The following is a 23,317-nucleotide window of genomic DNA, read 5'->3' as shown; positions in this document are numbered from 1 at the left end:
TACACTTCTCATTACTGAAGATGAAGTACTGGACAGTGGATCCCAGAAAAACCCAGTATACCAAGAAAGGCCAAATCAGGGGCAGATGGACAACATTCTTCGGGCAACAGATTGACACCACTGTTTTCTCCAACCATGGACAAAACATTCCTGTTCACTATTGTGAAAAAAAATTAACATGCATGCATAGCCGCCACTCTCTGTCTCTCCAAAGCAGGTCTCTTCCATTCCAAAGCATACTTTAATGGATTTTTCCTAACATCCAAATTAAATTATCTTCTCCCATTTTCATTTATGAACTGCCTAAGTGTGCCTTAGTCAATTTGTGGCTTTCCAGCAAAACAACTTGCTCATAGTTTTAGAATGCTCAAACTTTGAGTACGATAGAACCAAAGAGTCAAGATGAAAGCACTTGGAGGTGACAAAATAATCAAGACTCAATGAGATAAAACTTTAAATACAAAATTGTCTTTCTGCACATAAACTCATAGTTATGCAAGATAGTGAATATATTTTAATCCGTAGCTGGTATTTTTGCGGCCCAAAATAAATTAGTAACTGCAGTTCTGTGGAAATCAGGCAAGTCTTGATGAACCCTTACGGTAATTGGTGGTGGAAACTTCAAGAATAAATGAAGTCTGCAGGCAGGGATCTTGAGTAGATTGAATATATAAATTAAGTGAAGGGAAGAATATCAGAAATATATTTGAGTATTGTGCACTTTCTGTATAGGCAAACACAACCACAGCCTTATGCACTTAAAACTTTTGCATGAAAGAGCCACTTAGCAGTTAGCGTGAACAAACCTCTGAAAGTGCATTAATCACCTGAGGCCATTATAAAAATCAAAGTGATAAGATACCCTGCTAAGATAGTTAAATGAACAAGAAATACTATTCTCTGTGCAAGTCATTGGTCAGGTTGCCTCTGGGATATTGAATCCAATTTTGGTCCTCTCATTATGGCAGTTGAGATAGAGATACTAGAAAATGCCCAAAGGAAGTCATCTAGATTGACACCTAGTTTAAATTCATTCAGCAATGATGAAAGTTTCAAGCTGGGTTCTTTACATGTGGGGGAGGGAAGGAGGGCGGGGCAAGAGATTTAATTGAGGCTGTCAAAATATTAAATTACATTCACATTACTGTGGCAATTTGAGTGGGTTAGGGAATCAATCAAGACACTAATACAAATTTCTAAATGCATTTATCACTGCAAAAAAGTTCCTGGCTCATACAGTGAGTGCAGACTTGATGCAAACTTTCAAAAGGGTAATGGGCAGCTTCCTTGTGTGCATCAAAATCCTCAGCACCTTAGAAAGTAGGTGGGGATTTACAGGTTGTGGTATCCACCAGTAACAATACTAGATTTGTTTGATATCTTATGATTACAGAGCTAACTTCCAGATTTTCCTCCTTAACATATCTGTTTTCCTGCCTCTCAGGAACATTTCAAAGCTGCATGCAATGGATAGAAGGAAATGTCCCCACAAAAAAAACTAAAGTCTTTAAATGTGAAACTTTTTTTAAAAATCTGCAAAAACTCATCAGGCAACATTTGTGGAAAGAAAGTCACCTTTTCAGAGGAAAGGTTCTTCATCAGAATTCTTCTGCCCTTCACTATTGTACATTCAAAGATGTTGACTGAGTGACTTCGACCACTTTGATTTGTCACAGTAAACTGAACATTGGTAAAATGACATAACATCAAGGTAAACAGACGCGATACCTAAAGGCTGCATCGCATGTCATGTGATCTTCATATGCCAAGGGTGACAACTTTGATATAGAATGCCTAATAATCAATGAAACGCCATTGCATCTAAAAGAGAGTAAAGATATTACTACTCCAAGAAAACATTTTAAGTATCCATGCTTTTGAGCTAATTAATTTACAACCTACAGAACTACAATACTTAAACCAAAATCACTTTCCCATGCCCACAATGCCCATATCTATATCATTCAAGTTATGAAATACAGTTGGCAATGCACCTTTTTCTAATTATATTAAAAATGCACTTTAATGAAAATAACTTCCATTACCAGAACAACTACTGCCCAAATGTAGCCAAATCTATAACTGTAACTTGAAACTTTTCATCCAAAGCTGGAGTAGATATTCTTAGCTTGTTATGCACGTATGTAAAACAGAAACCATGATATATTTCAGTTAATTGCAGATGGATTGCTGTAATTTCAGAATGCCAGAAGCTAAAAGGTTTGTCAAAACAGTAACTTTATTTGAGAATTATAGCCAGTACAGAGGTAAATTTATAGTTCAAAAAGCATTTAAATCATGAAAAAGATTTATTTTAAAAATGTCCTTAGGTATGGTACATTACAACTCTAGTTACTAATTTAGGATTGTCTTCCAATGATTATCATACCATTACTTTTTACCTTGATATATATAAGATTGCGTAGCACAATAATATTTTGGCTATTAAAGCTCTATTGTTCTATCGACCACAACCAAAGATCATATTAATGCTTAAGAATGTGTAAAGAACTTGCCCCTTTTTTGAAAAGGGTAACGAAAAAAAAGATAGAAATTCCCTTTTGGTTTGACTGCAGGAGAAGGTGGGGAGAATCTGGAGGGAGGTGGGGTGGGGGGGGGGGGGGGGGAAGAGAAGAGGTGTAGCAGGAAGGGAAAGAAAACTAGTAGAAAACCCTTAAATTCAAAATTACAAACCACCCCACAAACCAACTAAAGCAATTAAATCATTCAAAACCTCTACATAAATGCAATGCTTTAAAGTCTTTCATTACTGTACAAGTGTGATTGATCATTGAAAAGGATTTTAAAAGTTTATTGCCATCTCTCTTGATTTTAAGAACTTGTGGGCTTTAAAACTCAGTATTCAAACGGCAAAACTCTTAAAAAGTTAGTTTCTTAATTATATTAAAGTATTACCAGGTTGTTACAGAGAGTCAGACAAAGCTCAAATTTGACCTAATCTGTAGATCTTTTCAACTTCCCTCCCAGTTATGGAATGGAGCCTAATTTTTTTAACTTTAAGAAAGAATGAGTAACTTGCTATGATTCACATTTATGTATATTAAATGACTAGCTTTCTTTTAATAAAAAGTTAAAGCAAATTACAGAGAGTTCCTGAAACCATACGACTGCACTTTTTTCAGTGATATATTATAGGAATGTTTTTTTTAAATTCTAAATGCTATCCATAGCCTTGAACTCACTGAGAGCCTGTACTGGTGAGACATGCTTTTTCTGAGATGATCTTTTAACTTTGTGAATATCATCATTTTTCTCCCTCTTAACCAAGGGTTTCTTCTCAGGAGCCCTCATCTTCCACGAAACAGCAGGCATGTTCAGTGATGCCATGCCAAGAGACTTCTGGTATTTAGTGGATGCCACATAGGAAGCTTTAACTGTTTGTACCACAGCATTCATCAAGTTCTTTGCAGCTTGGATCAAAGACATTGCACTATCCACCTGTAAATGAGACACAAGATAAATGTCTGAAAAATATACACTACAATTAAGTGGCAATTTTAACAAACTCAAGATTATATGTAGTAACTCTGTTTACTAACAGCACATGCTGCTAAAACTATACATGTAATTTTGTCAATACCATCTGTGAGGTATCATGCAAATGTATAAGATGTAAGAAACCTTAATTTTTCAATCTTTATATTATAGTGTTAAATTGTGCACCAAAACTTGTACTCCTTTTGTTGGCAATACTGTATATAATTAAGATATCGAAATTTCGGTGAATGAATTGATTTAATGCACGATTTTGCCTTAAATTACAATGCACAATGTCCATTGCCAAACCATAGTGTTAACACACTTTCATGGCTCGTCTAAAATTGCCAATTACACACCAAGTTACCTCCAAGTTTTTCCATTCCTCTCCTGAAATTATTGGCTTGAAATACAGCCTCATTGCTTTTGATAGCTGTACAATATCATAGAAAATGGCTGATCTTTCCAAGTGAGCTTCTGCAGCAAGTATTGTCATATTAGTCAACTACAAATGATTTGTTCTGAGACTGACAGCTTTCCAAATGTTATTTTTTTCTGAATGGCTATGCACAGCAGGAGGTCTAAGGACCAGCAGATAATCTATCTCTTATGTCAATATAGTAATGAATCATGTTTAAACATCCCATATGGAAATTCTTCAACTCAAATCATATTCTGTTACAATAACATTGGTTAATGCTTCAATTCTTTAGCAAATAGCTAAAACTATAAAAATAAAATCATATAGCAAGAAAAAGTAGACCTCTATTAAAAGAGCAAATTGCACTCTAAAATAAACAATCTAAACATAGGATTGCTCTTGAATGAAATGCATTTGTACAATTTCATCTTTCTCACTTTATCCAATAAAAGTGAAGACATGTGCCTAGAATTTCTTTGGTCTTACCAGAGTTTTCAGTTATATAATATATAGGATCTTTCTCTCCCTAGCAAGATTTACTTGGTCAAGTACTAAAATTAATATGTACAGTACATTGTAAAGCTAAAGTTGTTGCTTTAACCGGTCAGGAGAAAGCTGTGCAGAAAAACTTAATGTTATATTCAGTAAATAGCATTAAGGATTTAACTCAGTGGCACAATCTGCTGTTATTTAACTGTGTCCAGGAAGAACTCCTGATGCAGTATGTATGTAGGCGGGTCAATCAAAGGAGAGGTCATACTGGATCTGAGGCTAGGCAATGAACCTGGTCAGGTGTCAAGATTTCTCAGTGAGTGAGAACTTTGGAGAGTGACCACAACTTATTGACCATTACCATAGCTTTGGAGGGAGATAGAGCAGACAGTATGGGCAATTATTTAATTGAGATGAAATTATGATACTACTAGGTAGAAACTTAGGAGCAGAAATGGGGATAGATGTACTCAGGAAATGCAAAATGGAAAACTGGAGGCTGTTTAGGTTGTTTTGTTGCATTGAGGTAGGGAAAGGATGGTACGGTGAAGGAAGCACAGAGGATGTGGAACATCTAGTCGAGAGAAAGAAAAAAGCTTAATTAAGGTTTAGGAAGTAAGGGTCAGACAGGGTTATAAAGAGTTACAAGGTAAGCAGGAAGGAGCTGAGGATTGGATTTAGGAAAAATACCAGGGGGCACGAGAAATCCTTGGAGAGTACAATCAAAGAAATCCCCAAGGCATTCTACACATATATGAAGAACAGGTGAATGACTAAGGTGAGGGTAAAACAATCAGGTATAAAAGAGGACAAAGTTGACTGGAGTCGGAAAAGGTAGGGGAGGTCCTTTATGAAAACTTTCCTTCAGTATTCATCCGTAACAGGGACCTTGACATTTGCGAGAACAATATAAAGAAGGCTGAAATGCTAGTAAATGTTGACGTTAAGAAAGAAGATGTGCTGGAATTTTTGAAAAACATTAGGATAGTTCCCAATGTCGGACAGGATATGCGCCAGATTACTGTGGGAAGAGACTGTTCTGCCTTTGCCGATGATCTTTCTGTCCTCACCGGCCACAGTAGTACTAGATGACTGGAGTCTGACAAATGTTATCTCGTTTTAAAAAAGGGAGTAGAGATAACCAGGGGAATTATAGACCAGCAAGTCTTAGGTTAGTCGTGAGCAAGTTATTGAAGTCTTTTACAGATAGGATTTATGAGCATTCGGAAAAGCATAGTCTGATGTGCTTTGTGAGGTTAGATTATACCGTATATACCTGAATAAAGCACATTGGTGAAGGTAGAACAGTGGATTTGGTATATATGCATTCTAGTAAGCCATTTGATATAGTTCCCCATGGTAGGCTCATTCAGCCAGGACACATGGGATCCAGGGAAACTTGGCTGTGTGAATTCATAATTAGTTTGCCCAGAGAAGACAGAAGGTGGTATTCGATAAACAGTATTCTGCCAGGTGTTCAGCAGTGTGGAGGAATAGAGGGTTCTTGGGGTCCACGTCCATAGATCTCTCAAAGTTGCTGCGCAAGTAGATAGGGTTGTTAAGAAGGTGCAAGGTGTTGGCCTTCATTAGTTGGGGATTCAGTTGAAGAATCACGAGGTAATGTTGCAGATTTATAAAACCCTGGTTTGCACACTTGGAATATTATATTCAGTTTTGGTCACTTCATTATAGGAGGGACGTGAAAGCTGTAGAGAGGGTACAGAGGAAATTTACCAGGATGCTGTTCGGACTAGAGGGCATGTCTTGTGAAGACAGGTTGAGTGAGCCAGGGCTTTTCTTTTTGGAGAAAAGGAGGTTGTCACAGGCTAAACAGAATAGTAACAAGATATAGAGCTAGGCAGAGAAGTAGCAGATAGAGTTCAACCTGGAAAGGGAGGAAATGATTCACGTTGGAAGGTCGAATTTCAATGCAGAATACAGGATTAATGGCAAGACTCTTAGCTGTATGAAGGAACGGGGAAGTGTGCAAGATGACAAGAGGTACACCATCAAGTGGATAACCAGAGACTTTTTCCCAGGGCAGAAATGATGAATGTGAGGGGGCATAATTTTAAGATGATTGGAAGAAAGTCTAGGGAGAATGTTAGAGATAAGATTTTTTTTTAAACAGAGTGGTGAGAGCATGGAACACTGTGCCATGGGTGGTAGTACAGCAGATACATGAGGGACATTTAAGTAACTCTTAGAAACGTGGATGATCGAAAAATAGAGGGCTCTGAGCTGTAATGTTCTACATTCTATGCTGTGTAAGTTAGGGAGAAGACTAATCAATTTAAAACATTGTAATTTATTTTCAAAAACAGATATTTAACTTGCTAATTCATATAGTTGATTCGACTAACAAATTGATGATACTAATGTTAAAAATATTCTGCTTGTCATTAACTCATTACTCTAGTACTTGATTAATGTTTTTAGTCTACAACAATGCATTTGAAGATTGGCAAAAACTTAGGCAGATTGGACAGGTTAATTTTAAATCTAAGTAGACAACATAGAAATTCTATGGGAAGCTCTTTGGGACTTCATCTGATACACCAACAGAACCTAGTTGAAAGAGGCCAAGAACTGATTGTGCCTCAGATTTGCAAGCTAGTTTCAATAGGGATGGGACATTTTCCCAACCCTTGCAAATGAATGACCACAAATACAACCAACTTAGTGTACCTCTGGAAAACTCAGCATCCAGAAGTGCTCTGGAAGCTAAAGTAACAAGCAAGTTATAGTCAACATCCTCCAGGCATGAAGCCATGGGGTCCACCACGCAGGACTGCACATAGGCTATTGCTTTGCACTGAAATACCAAATAATTAGACTCCCATTCCCCAAAAATAAAACAAGAGTAGAAAATTTAAAGTAATTCTCTCTTGGTCAACATTACCCCAACCAGCCAGACCCACATTTTGTGTGGTGCAAATCAGGCACAACATACCACCATGCAAATGTTGGCCCAGAAAGATGGCATAGAAAGCCAATATCTGTTACATCTCACAATAGCCGGCTGTATTTTCATTAATTACAGAATACTTACTCCAGACACAATGAGTTCTCCACCCAGGTTTTGAACTTCTGCCTTTACTTTGCTGCAGATATTCAACTGATGGCAATACAAAGCAATGCGCTGCAGATAAGCCAATAAATCTTGCTTGCAGCTGGAATCTGGGCACTACAAAAGAAAACTCCAGTTAAAAAATTCACAATTCCTATAAATGTTTCAAATTCCAAGTGAAAAAACATCAGTTTTTTTTTCAAACTCATGGCTTAACTTATTCTATACTGCAAGATTTGAGTAAAATAGTGATGTCTTGCACCTTTTGGTGGAGGATTACAAATACCTGGGGATACGAATGGACAAAAAACTGGACTGGTCAAAGAACACTGAGGCTGTCTACAAGAAGGGTCAGAGCTGTCTCCAATTCCTGAGGAGACTGAGGTCCTTTAACATCTGCCGGACGATGCTGAGGATGTTCTACGAGGCTGTGGTAGCCAGTGCTATCGTGTTTGCTGTTGTGTGCTGGGGCAGCAGACTGAGGGTAGCAGACACCAACAGAATCAACAAACTCATTCGTAAGGCCAGTGATGTTGTGGGGCTGGAACTGGACTCTCCGACGGTGGTGTCTGAAAAGAGAATGCTGTCCAAGTTGCATGCCATCTTGGACAATGTCTCCCATCCACTCCATAAAGTACTGGTTAGGCACAGGAGTACATTCAGCCAGAGACTCATTCCACCGAGATGTAACACCGAGCATCATAGGAAGTCATTCCTGCCTGTGGCCATCAAACTTTACAACTCCTCCCTCGTAGTGTCAGACACTCTGAGCCAATAGGCTGGTCCTGGACTTATGTCCACTTGGCATGATTAACTTATTATTATTTAATTATTTATGGTTTTATATTACTATATTTCTACACTATTCTTGGTCGGTGCGGCTGTAACGAAACCCAATTTCCCTCGGGATCAATAAAGTCTGTCTGTCTGTTTTAAATAAATAGAGCTTTGGTAATGCTCCATTTGGAACAGTATACAGGCATGCTCTTGCCGCCCATGGGGAAAAAATGCAATAGCGGGACTGCTACAAAGTACCACACTGATTTTTAGATGACAGATTTGTTGTTCAAGGAAACAGACTATGCCTTTACTCCTCTAGAGTACAGAAAAATAAGGCAATTTCATTGAAATGTATGCACTTCTTAAGGAGCTTAAAAGGAGGTTTCTTTCAACACAGTTAATGTTTCTGTTGTCTGGAATAGATAGAATTAGGACTCCGACACAAAACAGAACTGGCCAGGAAGGACAGAGGTAATAATTTTTTTTTCCATCCAGTAGCTAGTGAACCTTTAGAACTCATCATACGAACGCTGCAGAGGTTTAGTCAAGGAAATAATTTCTAAATATCAGATATCAAGCAAATTTAGGGATATAATTTGAAAAATGGTGCAGAGGTGGGCTGACAAGTTCAGTTAAAGAGCAGAACCTGCTGGATCTATACCAATAATCATGGCCTGCAGAACTAAGTTCAACTAACATAGATAACATGAAAATAGAAATGACCTGTACGATTTGCTTTGACTTATCTACATTATCCTGTCAGCAAAATCAAATTAAACTCAGAATTTGTAAAAGAAATCCAACAAAAATTGCAGACATTTATCTGAAATTAATACGAAAGGAGCCTGTGTGCATTAATTAGCCTCCAGCATTCTGGAAAAGGATTCAGTGCTAAGAAGGTAAAAAGGTTAGAAATACTCATGCTGCTGGCCAGTCTTCACAGACAAATAATTGGCAGATCAGAACATCCCTGTCCAATCATATTTCAGTTTAAACCTTAAATAGTAAAGACCCTGGTTCTTGATTGTCTCTTAGGAGACAAATCCCTTCATTAGTAACCAGTCTGAAAGTAGTCTTCCACTTCTGTCTTCATGCTTGACATTCAAAGCAACTTTTGGATGGGAGGCACCAATGCTGCAATGGTTTGTCATTTACATCTTCTGAAACTGACTTAAGTGTTTCTCTGCATGAGTTAATAGGTTAAACACAATATTTTACCATTTACTTATGCTACAGTGATGCCTGGCTTCTCTATGAACAAAAAGCTAAGTACATGGAAGAAAACTGTGATAAAGGGGTCAAAAATATTACCAGAGATTTTAGTACCTTTGTCCAGGGCCTTTGATACTTTGTTTTGGAACAAGAAATTATCTACCTGAGAAATATTTTAAATCTGTGAATGAATCCCCCACATTTCAATCTGCATTCAATGCTTTCTTCACAACTTTAATATGGATAACATAGGCTATTGGTATTGCTGGTTTTAAATTTTAACCAGTTTGTGCAGTACTGTGCAGAAGTCTTAGGCATATATGTATAGCTAGGGTGCCTAAGACTTTTGCATAGTACTGTAGAAATGTATATATTGCACTATACTGCTGCCTCAAAAAATACAACATATATGAGGGATGATAAACCTGATTCTGATACAGATCTCCATTGTGAACTGAGAGTGGGAAGGGGACAGGGAGAGAAAAATCATGGTTGGAGAAAGAAGGGGGGGGGAGGAGCAGGAAGCACCAGAGAGATATAATGATCAATAAACCACTTATTAGGAATCAAATGACCGTGTCTGGTGTCTCAGGGCAGAGCGTGTCTATAACCCCCTCCCCCATCCCCAGCACTCCTTCTCTGCCACCTGTCCTGCCCCCACCTATGGTGCTCCACCCTTGCCATTCCCAACATCCGTTGCTCCCGCCACATTTACAAACTCAATCTCCATTGCACATCAGCAAATACAGTACTGTGCAAAAGTCTTAGGCACCCTACTTATAAAAAGTATTCACCTCAACTCTGAAGCTTTCATGTTTTATTGTTTTACAACAATGAATCACAGTGGATTTAATTTGGCTTTTATGATACTTTAGTGTCAAAGTGAAAATAGATTGCTACAAAGTGATCTAAATTAATTACAAATATAAAACACAAAATAATTGATTGCATTAAGTATTCACCCCCTTCAAGTCAGTATTTAGTAGATGCACCTTTGGTAGCAATTACAGCCTTGAGTCTATGCAGATAGGTCTCTTATCAGCTTTGTACATCTGGACACTGTACTTTTTTCCCCATTCTTCCCTATAAAACTCCTCAAGCTCTGTCAGATTACATGGGGATCGTGAGTGAACAGCCCTTCTCAAGTCCAGCCACAAATTCTCAACTGGATTGAGGTCTGGACTCTGATTTGGCCACTCCAGGACATTCACTTTGTTGTTTCTAAGCCATTCCTGTGTAGCTTTGGCTTTATGCTTGGGGTCATTGTCCTGCTGGAAAACAAACCTTCTCCCAAGTCACAGTGCTCTTGCAGACTGCATCAGGTTTTTCACCAGGATTTCCCCTGTATTTTGCTGCATTCATTTTACCCTCTGCAAGCCTTCCAGGGCCTGCTGCAGTGAAGCATCCCCACAGCATAATGCAGCCACCACCATGCCTCACAGTAGGGATGCTGTCATCTTTGATGATGCACGATGTTTAGCTTACGCCAAACATAGCATTTAGTCTGATGACCAAAAAAGCTCAATTTCGGTTTCATCAGACCATAGAACTTTCTTCCAGCAGACTCAGTCTCCCATATTCCTCTCTTGCATAAAGCTGTGACTGGTGAAGCACCCAAGGCAACAGTTGTATGCATAGCCTTTCCCATCTTAGCCACTGAAGCTTGTAACTCCTCCAGTATTGTCACAGGTCTCTTGGTGGCCTCCCTCACTAGTCTCCTTCTTGCATGGTCACTCAGGTTTGAGGGCAGCCTATCTAGGCAGATTTATAGCTGTGCAATATTCTTTCACGCTCTTGATGATGGACAATAACTTTATTGCGGAATTGCTTGGGAGTTTTCCTTTGTCCTCATGGTTTAGTTTTTGCCAGAATACTGACTCACAGCAGTTGGACCTCCCAGAATCAGGTGTATTTTTTACTACAATTAATTGAAACACCTTGAGTGCACACAGGTGATCTCCATTTAACAGATTACGTGACTTCTGAAACCAATCAGAAACCAGTGATGATTTGGTGTACCTTATTAACCAGATTAAGGGGGGGGGGGGGCGGCGGAGTGAATACTTGCAATCAATTATTTGGTAAATTATAGGTAATTAACTTAAATTACTTGGTAGAGATTTGTTTTCTCTTTGACATAGTTGAGTCTTTTTCTGTTGATCAGTATCAAGAAGACAAATTAACTCCACTGTGATTCAATATTGTAAAACAATAGAACATGAAAAATTCCGGGCGGGGGGGGGGGGGGGGGGAGAAGAGAATAGTTTTTATAGGCACTGTATATGTGCCGAAGACTTTTGCACAGTATTGTATGCTTTTCTGTTAAAAGATGAATACATATGAGCTAACTAGGTAATTAACCTGCAAGCAATTAGGTAACCATTCACTCAACTCAGGACCAAAATTTTCACGAACAATTCAGGCTGTATATATTTCTGGTAATACATCATAAACATAACTGAGCTGAGTAAAAATACCCTTAAATGCAAAATTACAAAAAACTAGTTATCATTTATCATGTAACAATTTAACATTTTAAATTAAATCTATATAAATCAATGTTGACTCAAATACTCAAAGGTGAATAGAGATTTTTCAAAGGTAATGTCAGATTTTGAAAAAGAAAAGCTGTTTTAAGTTATGAAGGAAAGAAAGATTGAATTTTTCCAGTACATCTTAACAGGAAAAAAAAATACAAAGCAAAGAGACAAACAGAATAACTTTCCAGTTATATTCTGCAGGCAGTATGATTAACTTGATCAGCTTTTCTAACTAAACGTTTCAAATTAAAAACATTATTTACTGAAATCCCACAGTATAATCCAAGTCTTAAAACTAATAGATTTTAGCACCTCAATTATGTTAAACCAGAAGTGGATTGAGTCAATCAAGTGGATTAAGTTACTGCTTGTTATAAGTACTGTTTATTCAGACTTAACATCTGTAGGAACCTGTAACTGAGGCATCTGCAAAGACACCATTGATATAAAAAGGTCTTTAGTCACCTTGTACCAAACAGATGAGTATTACCACAATACTGAGTGAAACAAGCAGTGAGTAAGTTTAGATGTCCGCACCTGCCTGCTCTCATGTTATTTATTCAATTACACATTTTAATTGTCAATAGTGAAAATTACAGCAATTATGTACTAGAATTTATAATTTATTGGCTGTATGTTATTCTCTATTTTCTACAAGATCTAGTATTGTAGTTAAAATGCTGCATTTAAAAATGACAAAAGTTCTATTAAATTGTTAATTATGTTTCAGTTTCCTGTTGCAAAAAGAACTTAAATGGATTAGTCAATGAAACAGATTGCTGGTAACTCGGTGTATAAACTTTAAAACACAAAGATGTGTCTATTTTGATATCCTATTGTCTGTCAGATTCAGAGGCCCAATTCAAGAATCCAATATACCATAATGTTTCACAGCCATCCTTGAGCAAAGAAATAGGCTCAGGTGTGCTACATGGAGATCTTAGTACTTCCGATAACATCCCAGATTATTCCACCTCAATTTTTATTGACCAATGTCACCTACCATCAAGGGTGGGGGTGGGGGTATTTGGAGGTGGAGGGGAGAGAGAATGAGTGCAAGGGCTAGAAACCAATCAGGGTGGGGAGGAAGGCATGCTCACATGATCAGCAATAGTACGTCCAAGCTTATCCATTCTTGAACCTGCTTCAGCAATTTTCTTGGCCGCACTGATTACATCAGATGTATTTTTCAGTGGACCTTTCCCTCTGTAAAATAGAACAAAAAAAAGCAGTATTAAACTCAACTTATTAACAACTTATATTTACAGAATGCCCCAAGTATTTTACAACAAAACTTGACACCAAGTTAAGGAACTAGTAGAGCTGAGGAACAAAAGCTTGGCCAAAGTACAATAAAACTTAAAGTTCAAAGTAAACTTATTATCAAAATACGCTTATGTCACCATATACCACCCGGAGATACATTTTCTTGCAGGCATTCACAGTAGAACAAAGAAAAATAAAGCAATGAAAAGCTACAAACATATGTACAAATACTGAGAAACAATGTGCAAAAGGCATGCAAATACAAAAAAAAGTAAAAAATAAATAAATATGCAAATATAGTACTGATAACATGGCACGTAGAGTCCTCTGATACTGTGTTATCCCATTGTTTAGAAATCTTTACAATTTGATGTGTGGATCAGGTGGCTTTGTTTCCTCTACAACTTTTTGAACTCAATGTGGCTCCATTTTCTATGCTCACTTCAAAGAGCCTTGTTTTCCTACTGCCATTATCCAAGCTGCCTTCAAGCTCATTAGGTTCAATTGAAAGTACATTATATCACTGTATAACATATACAAAAAGGGGAAATTCAGATTCTGTAGGGATATTACTAGGAGTAATATCCATTATTTCAGAAAATCTGAAGCTCTGGCACAACTAAGTTCCAAGAGTGCCAGGTTAACAGTTTTACTGTAGTAGTTTCAAAAGGGAAGGCAGAAAGGTTTAAGGAGGCAATTTCAGAACTTAGATACTTGGCAACTAAAATTATAACATTGAACTATGAGCTACAATTCTACAATGAATAGCACACCTTGTGAAGTCTGTCATCTCCATCATAATCATGCACATCTGCTTGGCCAAGACAATAATATCATTTCCACTGTCATCCCACTTGGAAACTTCAGCATCCAGCTTGATTTTCTCCTCCTCAAAGCTGGCTACCTGCTCAGCAATCTTTGCTTTCTGCTCCTGTGGAAGCTGTGCCATAATGGCCTGAAAAACAAAACAATCACAGCTAGAGATCAGACCTAAAAAGATAAAATAAAAACCTGTTCAAATGTGAATTAATAAACAAAGACATGAGGCTGACAGCTGAATCTTGTTTTTCAAATGGAAAACCTCCAGTTGCTTAATTTTATATAGTACCATTAATCTGTAGAGCAAGTAAGAACTTGCAAACTTCACAGAAGATAACAAATAAAATAGAATAACAGCTCTGATATTGTGGACATCTGATGTAAAAGGAACTTTTACTTTAAGGATTGAGATCAACACACCGATAGTAGGTGTATGCATTGAACAATATATAGGTTGTGTACTACATACCTGAAATACTTTGGGCTGGAAATGTTTCCGATTTTGGAATATATAATAGGATAGCTTGGAATCGCCATCATTTCCAACTTAATTTATGTGCTATCAGTAAGCAGTCTTTGTCTTACACTTGCTCATCACACAAATGTACTGATGCAGCTGTTAGGCGTGTTAGATTTTCATCAGTGCCAATCTTGGCAAGTTCAATGAATTTCTCTACTGCTTTGTGATCAGCAGATGCTTTATCATGACAAATTTTTTTTAAAATGAATGCCGTGCCTTTTCTTAAACTTCTGCAACCAGGCTGCTGAATATTCACAATTACCTTCAATTTTCAGTTCTTTGTGATAGACCTTTGCTTGTTTCATGATCAGCATACTATTAAGTGGCATATGTTCACTCCAACGCTGATGAATCCAATCTTTTAATACATGATTGCGATAATCATTTTTCACTTTATGCAATATTTTTCTATTTTTCATTAACTTCTGTTCATTACACATGAGGTCACTTTTCAGAACTGCCTGTTGTGTGCAGAGATCTGCACATCACCTAGAATCTTTCCTTTGTGGAATTTTCCATTTGTGATGTCACATCAGCACTCAAAACAAAATTTTAGATTTCGGAAGTTTTCAGATTTTGGAATTTTGGATAAGGGGTAATCAACCTGTACTTGGCTATTCAATACCTCATGTTTTTTTCTAAGGTGATGACTGAACAATTTTAGTTCAGAATTCAATTTCATGATAGCTTTCACAAATTAAAAAAAGATTTTCGGAAAGGCTTAACTCATTCAATTTTGAGCCAATTTTTGCATATTAACTTGACCATACAGTTTCTACATCACTTTTCAGAGAGTAAAAGCTGTACAGCACAGATATAGGCCCTTTGGCCCGCCACATCCAGCCATATTTTAGCCCATCTACACGAACCCTATTTACCTGTATTAAGGCCACATTCTTCTACACCTTACATTTGTCTAAATGCTTGATTGTTGCAATTGTTTCAGATTCTTCTGCCTCTGTTGCCTCCTCTAGCAGAATATTTCAGATAATCACCACTTTAAAAAAACCCTGGAATCCCTATTAAAGTTCCTTCCTTCATTTTAAATGTACACCCTCTTGTTTTTGATACACCTGCTATGGGTAAAACATTCTAGCTAGCTCACCTTCCCCTTTCTTAAGCTTATGTACTTCAATCTGGATGTAGTACACAGAGCCATGATTATCTCTGCATATTCAGGCAATCTATGATCCTGCTAATACTGACTGGCTTTCTAGCTTACTTGCTGCTAAACACAGCAGCAAATAAAAACTAAATATTTTGTTTGGCTTCCAATAGCATTTGAAAGTAGCTCGATTTTGCAAGTCCTAAAAGTTGTGAGCCTGAATTCTTCCTGTTGCTGAACATGCAAGTACATGTCCTTGCAAATTCATATAGAGTATTGCCATATGCAGTTTTTTATTGACACTTTAATTTCACCAAATCAGTAAGGTTTCTGCAGATAACTGCTGTGAAATACTGATGTAAAAATTGAACACGTTAAGCTTTATTTGTAAAGGCAACACAATAAACAGTACACACAGGAAATCCACAAATGAACAGAACTACTTTTCAGATCAGCTCTGTACTACAAAACATTGGTTTTGCTGATGCTCTACAGTGCTTCCCTTATTTGGAGAAGATGCCTTAATCCCAGCTTCAGAAATACAGCGCATAACATTTTCACTTCCCTTTCCCATTGACTTCAAAACACCCATTTTCCAAGTGATAAACAGTGCCAAAAAAAATCAGAGCAGCTGAGCACTGTGGAACTGTCCATTGGGAACTGTACTGAAACTGCCCTAACTCATTCTTCAGATCCTAACAGCTGTCATCTACGTTGATAGAGGACAATATTCTCTGGTCTTATACTTTGCACAGCTATTTTAAGCAAAATCATACAAGCAACTCTTTCCCAAAAACAGTTCAAATAAAATATCTTATAATAAAAGATCCTACTGCAATAAAATTATGAAATTACTACTCAACACTGTACAACATGATTTGTTGATTTTGTCCATAATTAGTTCTGCAGCAACTTTATTTACCAATTTCAGGCTCACAGCTGTCAGTTGTTTCCCCAGAAAGTGTGTAATACTCAATCGCCAAGGCTTTGGTATTTAAAAACAAAGAGATTGGACAATACACATCCTATTAAGCAACTAGAGTTAATAGACACATCTTACCCTTGCACTTTGGCCATTAATAAGCTGGTCTTCCTGTGTCTGAACACTAGTTCTGCTTTGAACATCAAAGTCTTCAGTTTCAAAGTCTGAGTCATCCAGTTCTTCAGGTGTCTGATGGGTGGGGAGGAGGAGGGGCAGTAAAAGCTGTATTAATACACCGACATTGGGAAAACAGAATATGATTGCTGTTTTGATATCTAAATTGACGTTTATTTGAAAATTTTAAAGTTGCGATATTGTACTGCAATGGAACTTTTCAATATTAAAGATGGTCACAAGCTCAAGAATATCTGCTACTATTTAATACCTATAGTAGGTTCTTTGTAAGTGTAATTATGTATTCACTAATTTTATAATTTGTAGATGACAGGTAAACAAATGAAAGACATTAGATTGCCTATTCTTAATATGGTATCCAAACTGCTGGACTCAAATCATTGGTATACAGAAGACTATTGTCCAAAACCTTACTTTATGTAAGCCATTCTCCAAAATGAATTAATCACTAATTGGACTCATTATCCAGAAGCTTGTGCAGGTCAAACCAAATTTTGTAAACTCAAGGACATGAACAAATGATTTTGAAAGATTTTCAGAATAAGGAAATTTATTATTGTACCTTAAACCTGAAAAGTTTATTTTTCTTTATTTTAAATAAAAGGGAACTACAAACAGTAGTTAGAGATCCTCATATTGTGTGGTAAATACATTTTCAACTGCATTAATCGAACAACACTCAATTATAACTGTATTTTTAAGTATTTTTATAAATATTGACACATTGATAACACTGAATACAGAAACCAACTCACTTCTAAGCAGACGTAGTTTTATCTTAATCAATTTCACTTGAAACAGGAATCCTGTACTGCCTTTCTCTCATCATTATTGATTAATTAGTGACTATGAAATGTCATTCTAATTTGTAATTAAGGGTGGCATATTAATTTTAAGCACGAGTCCTGTACATGATTACATCTTGTTGTATATTACAATTTTGCTGCAGAAGGGGTAATTTGGCAGCAAAAATATTAAAACATATTAGTTCCACGAATTATATTTATTGGCCCATTGAACACTTCAGCTACTCTAACCTGAGTCAGCTAACCACTTCACCTCTGTCGTAATTATAACCCAGTACAACAATTCATATGCCCAATAGCTCTATTGCAATTATATACTGGCAATCTTGGCAAAATAGGTTCGTTTATTTTGGCTGACCGTACTCTGCTGATAAGGGCGAAAGCTCCAATTGGTACCGACAAACATCATTTGCTGGTTTGAGAAAATAAATTATGGTTTAACATACAAAAATAAAAATTATTTGGAAAAACCCAGATTAATTGACAAATTGATTTTTATAGAGCTAATTTTGAAATAAATTAATAACACTCAATTAGATGTATTTTAGAATTATAAAATGATAAAGGACAGAAATGGCCCTTTAGCCCACATGAAAACAGAGGTGCCTAACAGTAACAGTAATGTATAACCAGCAGGATTACCAATATTGGCCAAGACTCAAAAAGGCCAGGAATGTTGTAGATATAGTTGTTGCTCTTTAACAACCTCAGCCACTATGGTCGTTGAAAACAACAACTAACAGTTTTTCAAGTAATAACTTTTGCGGTAGCCTTGAATTGCTAACCAATTACATTTCATTAAAATAAAATAAATTTAACAAAGTTGCCCATGATCTGAATGGCAAAATATACTCACTCTGATCATCAATACAGCTTTTCTTATATCACGAATACCATCATAGACCAGGCGTGAAGCATCAATGAACTCATTCTCATCTACCTGCTGAGCAGAATTGGCACTAAGTGCTTCCACAGCAGCTTCCACTTGCTCTGTAAATCGTGGCATAACTGGATATGGAAAATAGATGAACTGCATTAATTTCATACACTAGTTATATACACACTAAATTTATTTTTGTTTTTATCCAAGCATATACTACGTTCAGAGTTACTGAGCCACCTTAGAAAAATATTGATTACCATTTGCTTCCACTAATTAATGATAGTTTTTAGAAGAACTGTCAGCAATTAGCTATTGTCAAACAGGACATGCTCCATTATTTAAATTCCTTTCTTGTTTTCATTCTACAGAGTAGGATTCTTCAAATTATTATAAATGCAAGGTTGTCAACAGCAGCCACAGGAAACACTCCACTTCATCACATGAACTAGGTGCACAAAATAACAAAGGTAAATTTACCAATTACCAGAGGACATTTGAAAGAAAAGCTCTTTCATGGTCCTCAATTAGCCTCAAGTACAGCAATATTGCGTTGCATGGTTTTAGCGGGTTTTTTTAATTATAAGAACACACAAAAATGCCATCAGATTCCTCAAAGCTGCTTCACCAATAAAGATGGTCACAGTTCATCTATGATAGTTTCAACTACTTTTCTGTGCTCTTTAGCCCTCAATGCCTTAATATTTCAAACATCCATCTATATTCACCCTAAATGTAACCCCACCACCCTCAAGGTAGAGAATTCCATACATTCACTATTTTCCAAGAGAAGAAATTTCTGAGCACCTCAGTTTTAAATGATTGACCCCTATTTTCTAGTAATGTCTCCTTGTTTATGATTTCCCAACGAGTAAAAGCAATTCAACATTTATTCTGTCAAGGTCCTATAAGACATTAGACGTTTAAATCATGTCACTATGCTATTTGGGCGGATTCTTCTAAACTCCAAGTAATATAAGACCATACTGGAGGGTTTGTGGTCAGGAAGACTAGACAAAAGGTAGAGTTCTTTCCCTGAGACACATTAGTGTAATAAAAACTATCAGATTTAATCTAGTAGACTAACAATTCTTGTAACAGAGATTAGCTTTATTTCCAGACTTTTTTTTATTTGAACTTAAACTTCCACAGCAACCAAAGCGGACTGGAACCAGTTTCCTGGATCAATGATCCAGAATTCTGGGCAATGTTCCAGTAACACCGTCTAGACTATCATTCTTCTTGCTGTTGAAGAAGCAATGGTTGCTAAAGGAATTCCAATTTATGGACGAGGCAGTAAATCTTCTGTTTCTGCACTTACAAGGAAATTTGCTAGTAAGCTGTCATTTATTTGGATTAGGTCCCTAATATTCCAGGTTCATGGACTGTACAATGGATTTCAATGGCACATTTCAGACAAAAAGATATTACAAGAGTTGCCCTGTATGCCACTGATCTTGAAAGCTGAAACTATAGGAATTTGTTGGTAATGTAATTTACAGATGAAAGAAAAAGTTCACAAACCTTTTGCAATTACCTGGTTTTCTGCATTAATTACTCATAAAATGGGGTCTGATCTTCATCTAAGTCACAATAATAGACACACACAACCTGCCTAAACTAATGACATGCAAACAACTGTACTTCTTCTCGTCAATACTGAATACACCATTTAAATAATCACAGTCTAAGTTCAAAAAAAGTGTGTGAACCTCTGGGGTAATGCTTTCTACAAAAGCTTTTTGGAGTTGGGTGTTCCAATCAATGAGATGACTTTGGAGGTGTGGGTTGTAGAGGTGCCCTGCCCTATAAAAAAGGCACATAATGTCAGGTTACTTACAGAGCCTGCTCTTCTCAAGAAAGATCTTGTATGTGCACCATGTTTTGATCAAAACAACTTTCAGACGACCTTAGAATAAGAATTGTAGAGATGCACGAAGCTGGAAAAGGCTACAAAAGCATTTCTAAAGACCTGAGTGCTCATCAGTCCACAGAAAGAGGAACTGCCTACATATGAAGTAAATTCAGTACTGTGCTACTTGCTGGAGGAGTGGGCATTCTGTAAAGGTCACACCAAGAGCACAACATGCAATGCTGAAGGAGGTGAAAAAGAAACAAAGGATAACAGCAAAAGACTTGCAGAGATCTCCAGAACTTGCTTAAGTCTCTGTTCATTTGTCCATTATAAGAAAAACACTGAACAAGAATAGTATTCATGGAAGGACACCACGGAGGAAACCACTGTTCTCCAAACATTTCTGGGACAATGTTCTGTGGACAGATGAGACAAAAGTTGAACCTTTTGGCAGAAATGCACACCGCTATGTTTGGAGGACAAAGGGCACTGCACACCAACTCCTAAACCTAGCCAAACTATGAAGCATGATGGCATGAGCTTCATGTTTTGGGGCTGCTTTGCTGCCTCAGGACCTGGACAGCTCACTATCACTGAGGGAACAATGAACACAAAATTGTATCAAGACATTTTACAAGAGAATGTCAGGGTATCTGAAACTTAATATAAGTTAGATGATGCAACAGGACAATGTTCTGAAACATAAGTGTAAATCAACAACATAATGGTTTAAAAATAAGAAAATTCATGTTTTGGAATGGCCAAGTCAGAGTCTAGATTTAACCCAATTGAAATGCTGTGGCATGACCTGAAGAGGGCTGTTCATGCAAGGTATCCCAGAAATATTGATGAACTGAAACAGTTTTGTATGGAGGAATGGTCTAAAATTCCTCCTCGTTGTTGTACAAGTCTGATCAGCAGCTATAGGAACATTTGGTGGAGGTTATTGCTGCTAAAGGAGGTCCTACCAGTTATGAAATACAAGGGTTCACATACTTTTTCCAGCCTGGACACTGAATGATTAAACAATGTGGTCAATAAAGATATTAAAAGTACAATTGCTTGTGTGCTATTAGGTTAGGCAGATAGCGTTTGTCTATTGTTGTGACTTAGACGAAGATCAGACCACATTTTGAGTAATTAATGCAAAAAACCAGGTAACTGCAAAGGGTTCACACTTTTTCTTGCAACTGTATATCCAGAGATCAGTGACTAAAGTCCTAATAAATTGCCCCCATTCCCCTAAAAACATGTGATACACTGATCTAGGTAGTATTCTACAGCATGCAGAGAGAGTTTGCATAACAAGATCTGACACAAAACACTATATCTGGAGATGCAAACTACAGCAATTTGCCCCATTTGTACCAATGCTCAATCTCAATTGATATGTTTCCTAAATTTCTATGACAACTTGGCCAGCAGTCTTGAGAGAAGCAAAATGATGTAGTGCTACATGGCCTGTTGTGATATGTGATGTGAGAGAAAGAGGCGTGAATACTTGGCACTTTAAAAAATTCAATATGATATTAGGTGAAGCTATACTTGTATAGGGAATGAATAGCCACAATAGATTACCAGTATTAGACAACATCTTGGTTGCTTCCAGAACTTTTTCAGTGTAGACTCCAGGTTCATAGTTATCCATCTCTGAAGTGACAACATGTACAACTCTTGCAGCCCGTCCTCGAATTGCACCAGCTGTACGGTCCAGCCCATCTACATCCTTCTCTTGGAGTGCGATAACACATTTATTTACATCTTCGAGGATATGATTCTCTGTTTAAAGGAAAGCATATTTGAATTAATAGAAAAGTGTCTCAAAATAAATTCAGTTCTTTTCAAATTAGTTTTCTTTTAATACAGGACTCAATTCAATTCACCCTCTAACCAATGTTGTTTTTAACCCCCCAAATTCAGGCTCATAAGTTGGAATATATAATAGTGCACTCAAGTTCAATCCTTCAGAATGCACGACTTGCTAGAATATTACAGAAATATTTCATTGAAGATTTCCTTTTATAGAGCTTCATCTGTCTGTTAGAATATTTTGTAGTAATCAAACATGATGGGAGTCTTGAACATTTTCATTTTTGTTGCTATGTCATTACAATGACTAAGAATTTGAAATATAAAGAATTAATACAAAACAAACACAATAATGACAACTTGTTTTTAGTCTATGGGATATACTTTAACCCTGATTACATCTCTAAAATATACCTGGTGCATCCAACTTAATTGAAGTAAAATACAAACATGTTTAATGCACACCCATTTGTTTTAAGTAGTGAATAATTGTTTATCCTTTTTTCAGTCAGTTATAACAGGTATTCTAAAAAAGCACTGCTAGAAATACCTGAAACACACAAGAAGTCATCAATGGAAGTAATATCATCCACAGCATCTGTCAGCACACGCACTTGTTTCTCCCATAATTCTTTGAAGAGATCCATATTGTCCTGGGCTACCTTACTCTGAGGTTTAGCTGCCAGAGCAAGGGCAGCATTTATAACCTAAAAAGAGCAAAACAAACTAATTAGCATTACTTGTACAAATGCATTAGTTTAAAACATTAAGTTGCCTGCATTGATAATAGTCATTTATTTGCAAGCTCATATCTTACAAAAATCTTGAAGATGTTACTTACGTAAACTTCAAAACCAACATTAATGATTTAGCAGTGACGAGTTAACAAGCCACTGACAATGTTACTTGCCAGTTGCTGAAATGTGTCAACAGTGACTATGATTGAAAATTAAATAATGATAAGACAACGTTCAGAGCTGCTAAATTATTAAAAGCTTTCTTTAAAGTAGATTATTTTAAAGAAAAAGTAGAATTTATTATAGAAACTTAAGAGACTGCAGATACCGGAAACAGGGTTTCAACCCCAAAAGTCGACAATTTCTTTCCTCACACAGATGTTGCATGAC

General features: G+C 36.8%; 1 protein-coding gene across 1 annotated transcript in view; it reads right to left on the bottom strand.

The window, feature by feature from the left end:
• Positions 1-2,220: 2,220 nt before the first annotated feature.
• Positions 2,221-23,317, bottom strand: part of ctnna1 (catenin (cadherin-associated protein), alpha 1) — a 105,304-nt gene continuing 84,207 nt past the window's right edge. Inside the window, exons 11-18 of the mRNA XM_073067734.1 lie at positions 22,741-22,897; positions 21,960-22,160; positions 18,503-18,654; positions 16,784-16,894; positions 14,053-14,234; positions 13,114-13,219; positions 7,464-7,598; positions 2,221-3,459 (exon numbers count right to left, since the gene is read on the bottom strand). Of these exons, the coding sequence (XP_072923835.1) occupies positions 3,175-3,459; positions 7,464-7,598; positions 13,114-13,219; positions 14,053-14,234; positions 16,784-16,894; positions 18,503-18,654; positions 21,960-22,160; positions 22,741-22,897 (1,329 nt within the window). The 3' untranslated portion in view covers positions 2,221-3,174. The remainder of the gene's footprint in view (positions 3,460-7,463; positions 7,599-13,113; positions 13,220-14,052; positions 14,235-16,783; positions 16,895-18,502; positions 18,655-21,959; positions 22,161-22,740; positions 22,898-23,317) is intronic.

The sequence above is a fragment of the Hemitrygon akajei genome, chromosome 15 (assembly GCF_048418815.1).
Source record: "Hemitrygon akajei chromosome 15, sHemAka1.3, whole genome shotgun sequence".
Classification (NCBI taxonomy): Eukaryota; Metazoa; Chordata; class Chondrichthyes; order Myliobatiformes; family Dasyatidae; genus Hemitrygon; species Hemitrygon akajei.
The sequence above is the reverse complement of the archived record's forward strand: the minus strand, read 5'-3'. Positions and strand labels throughout refer to the sequence as shown.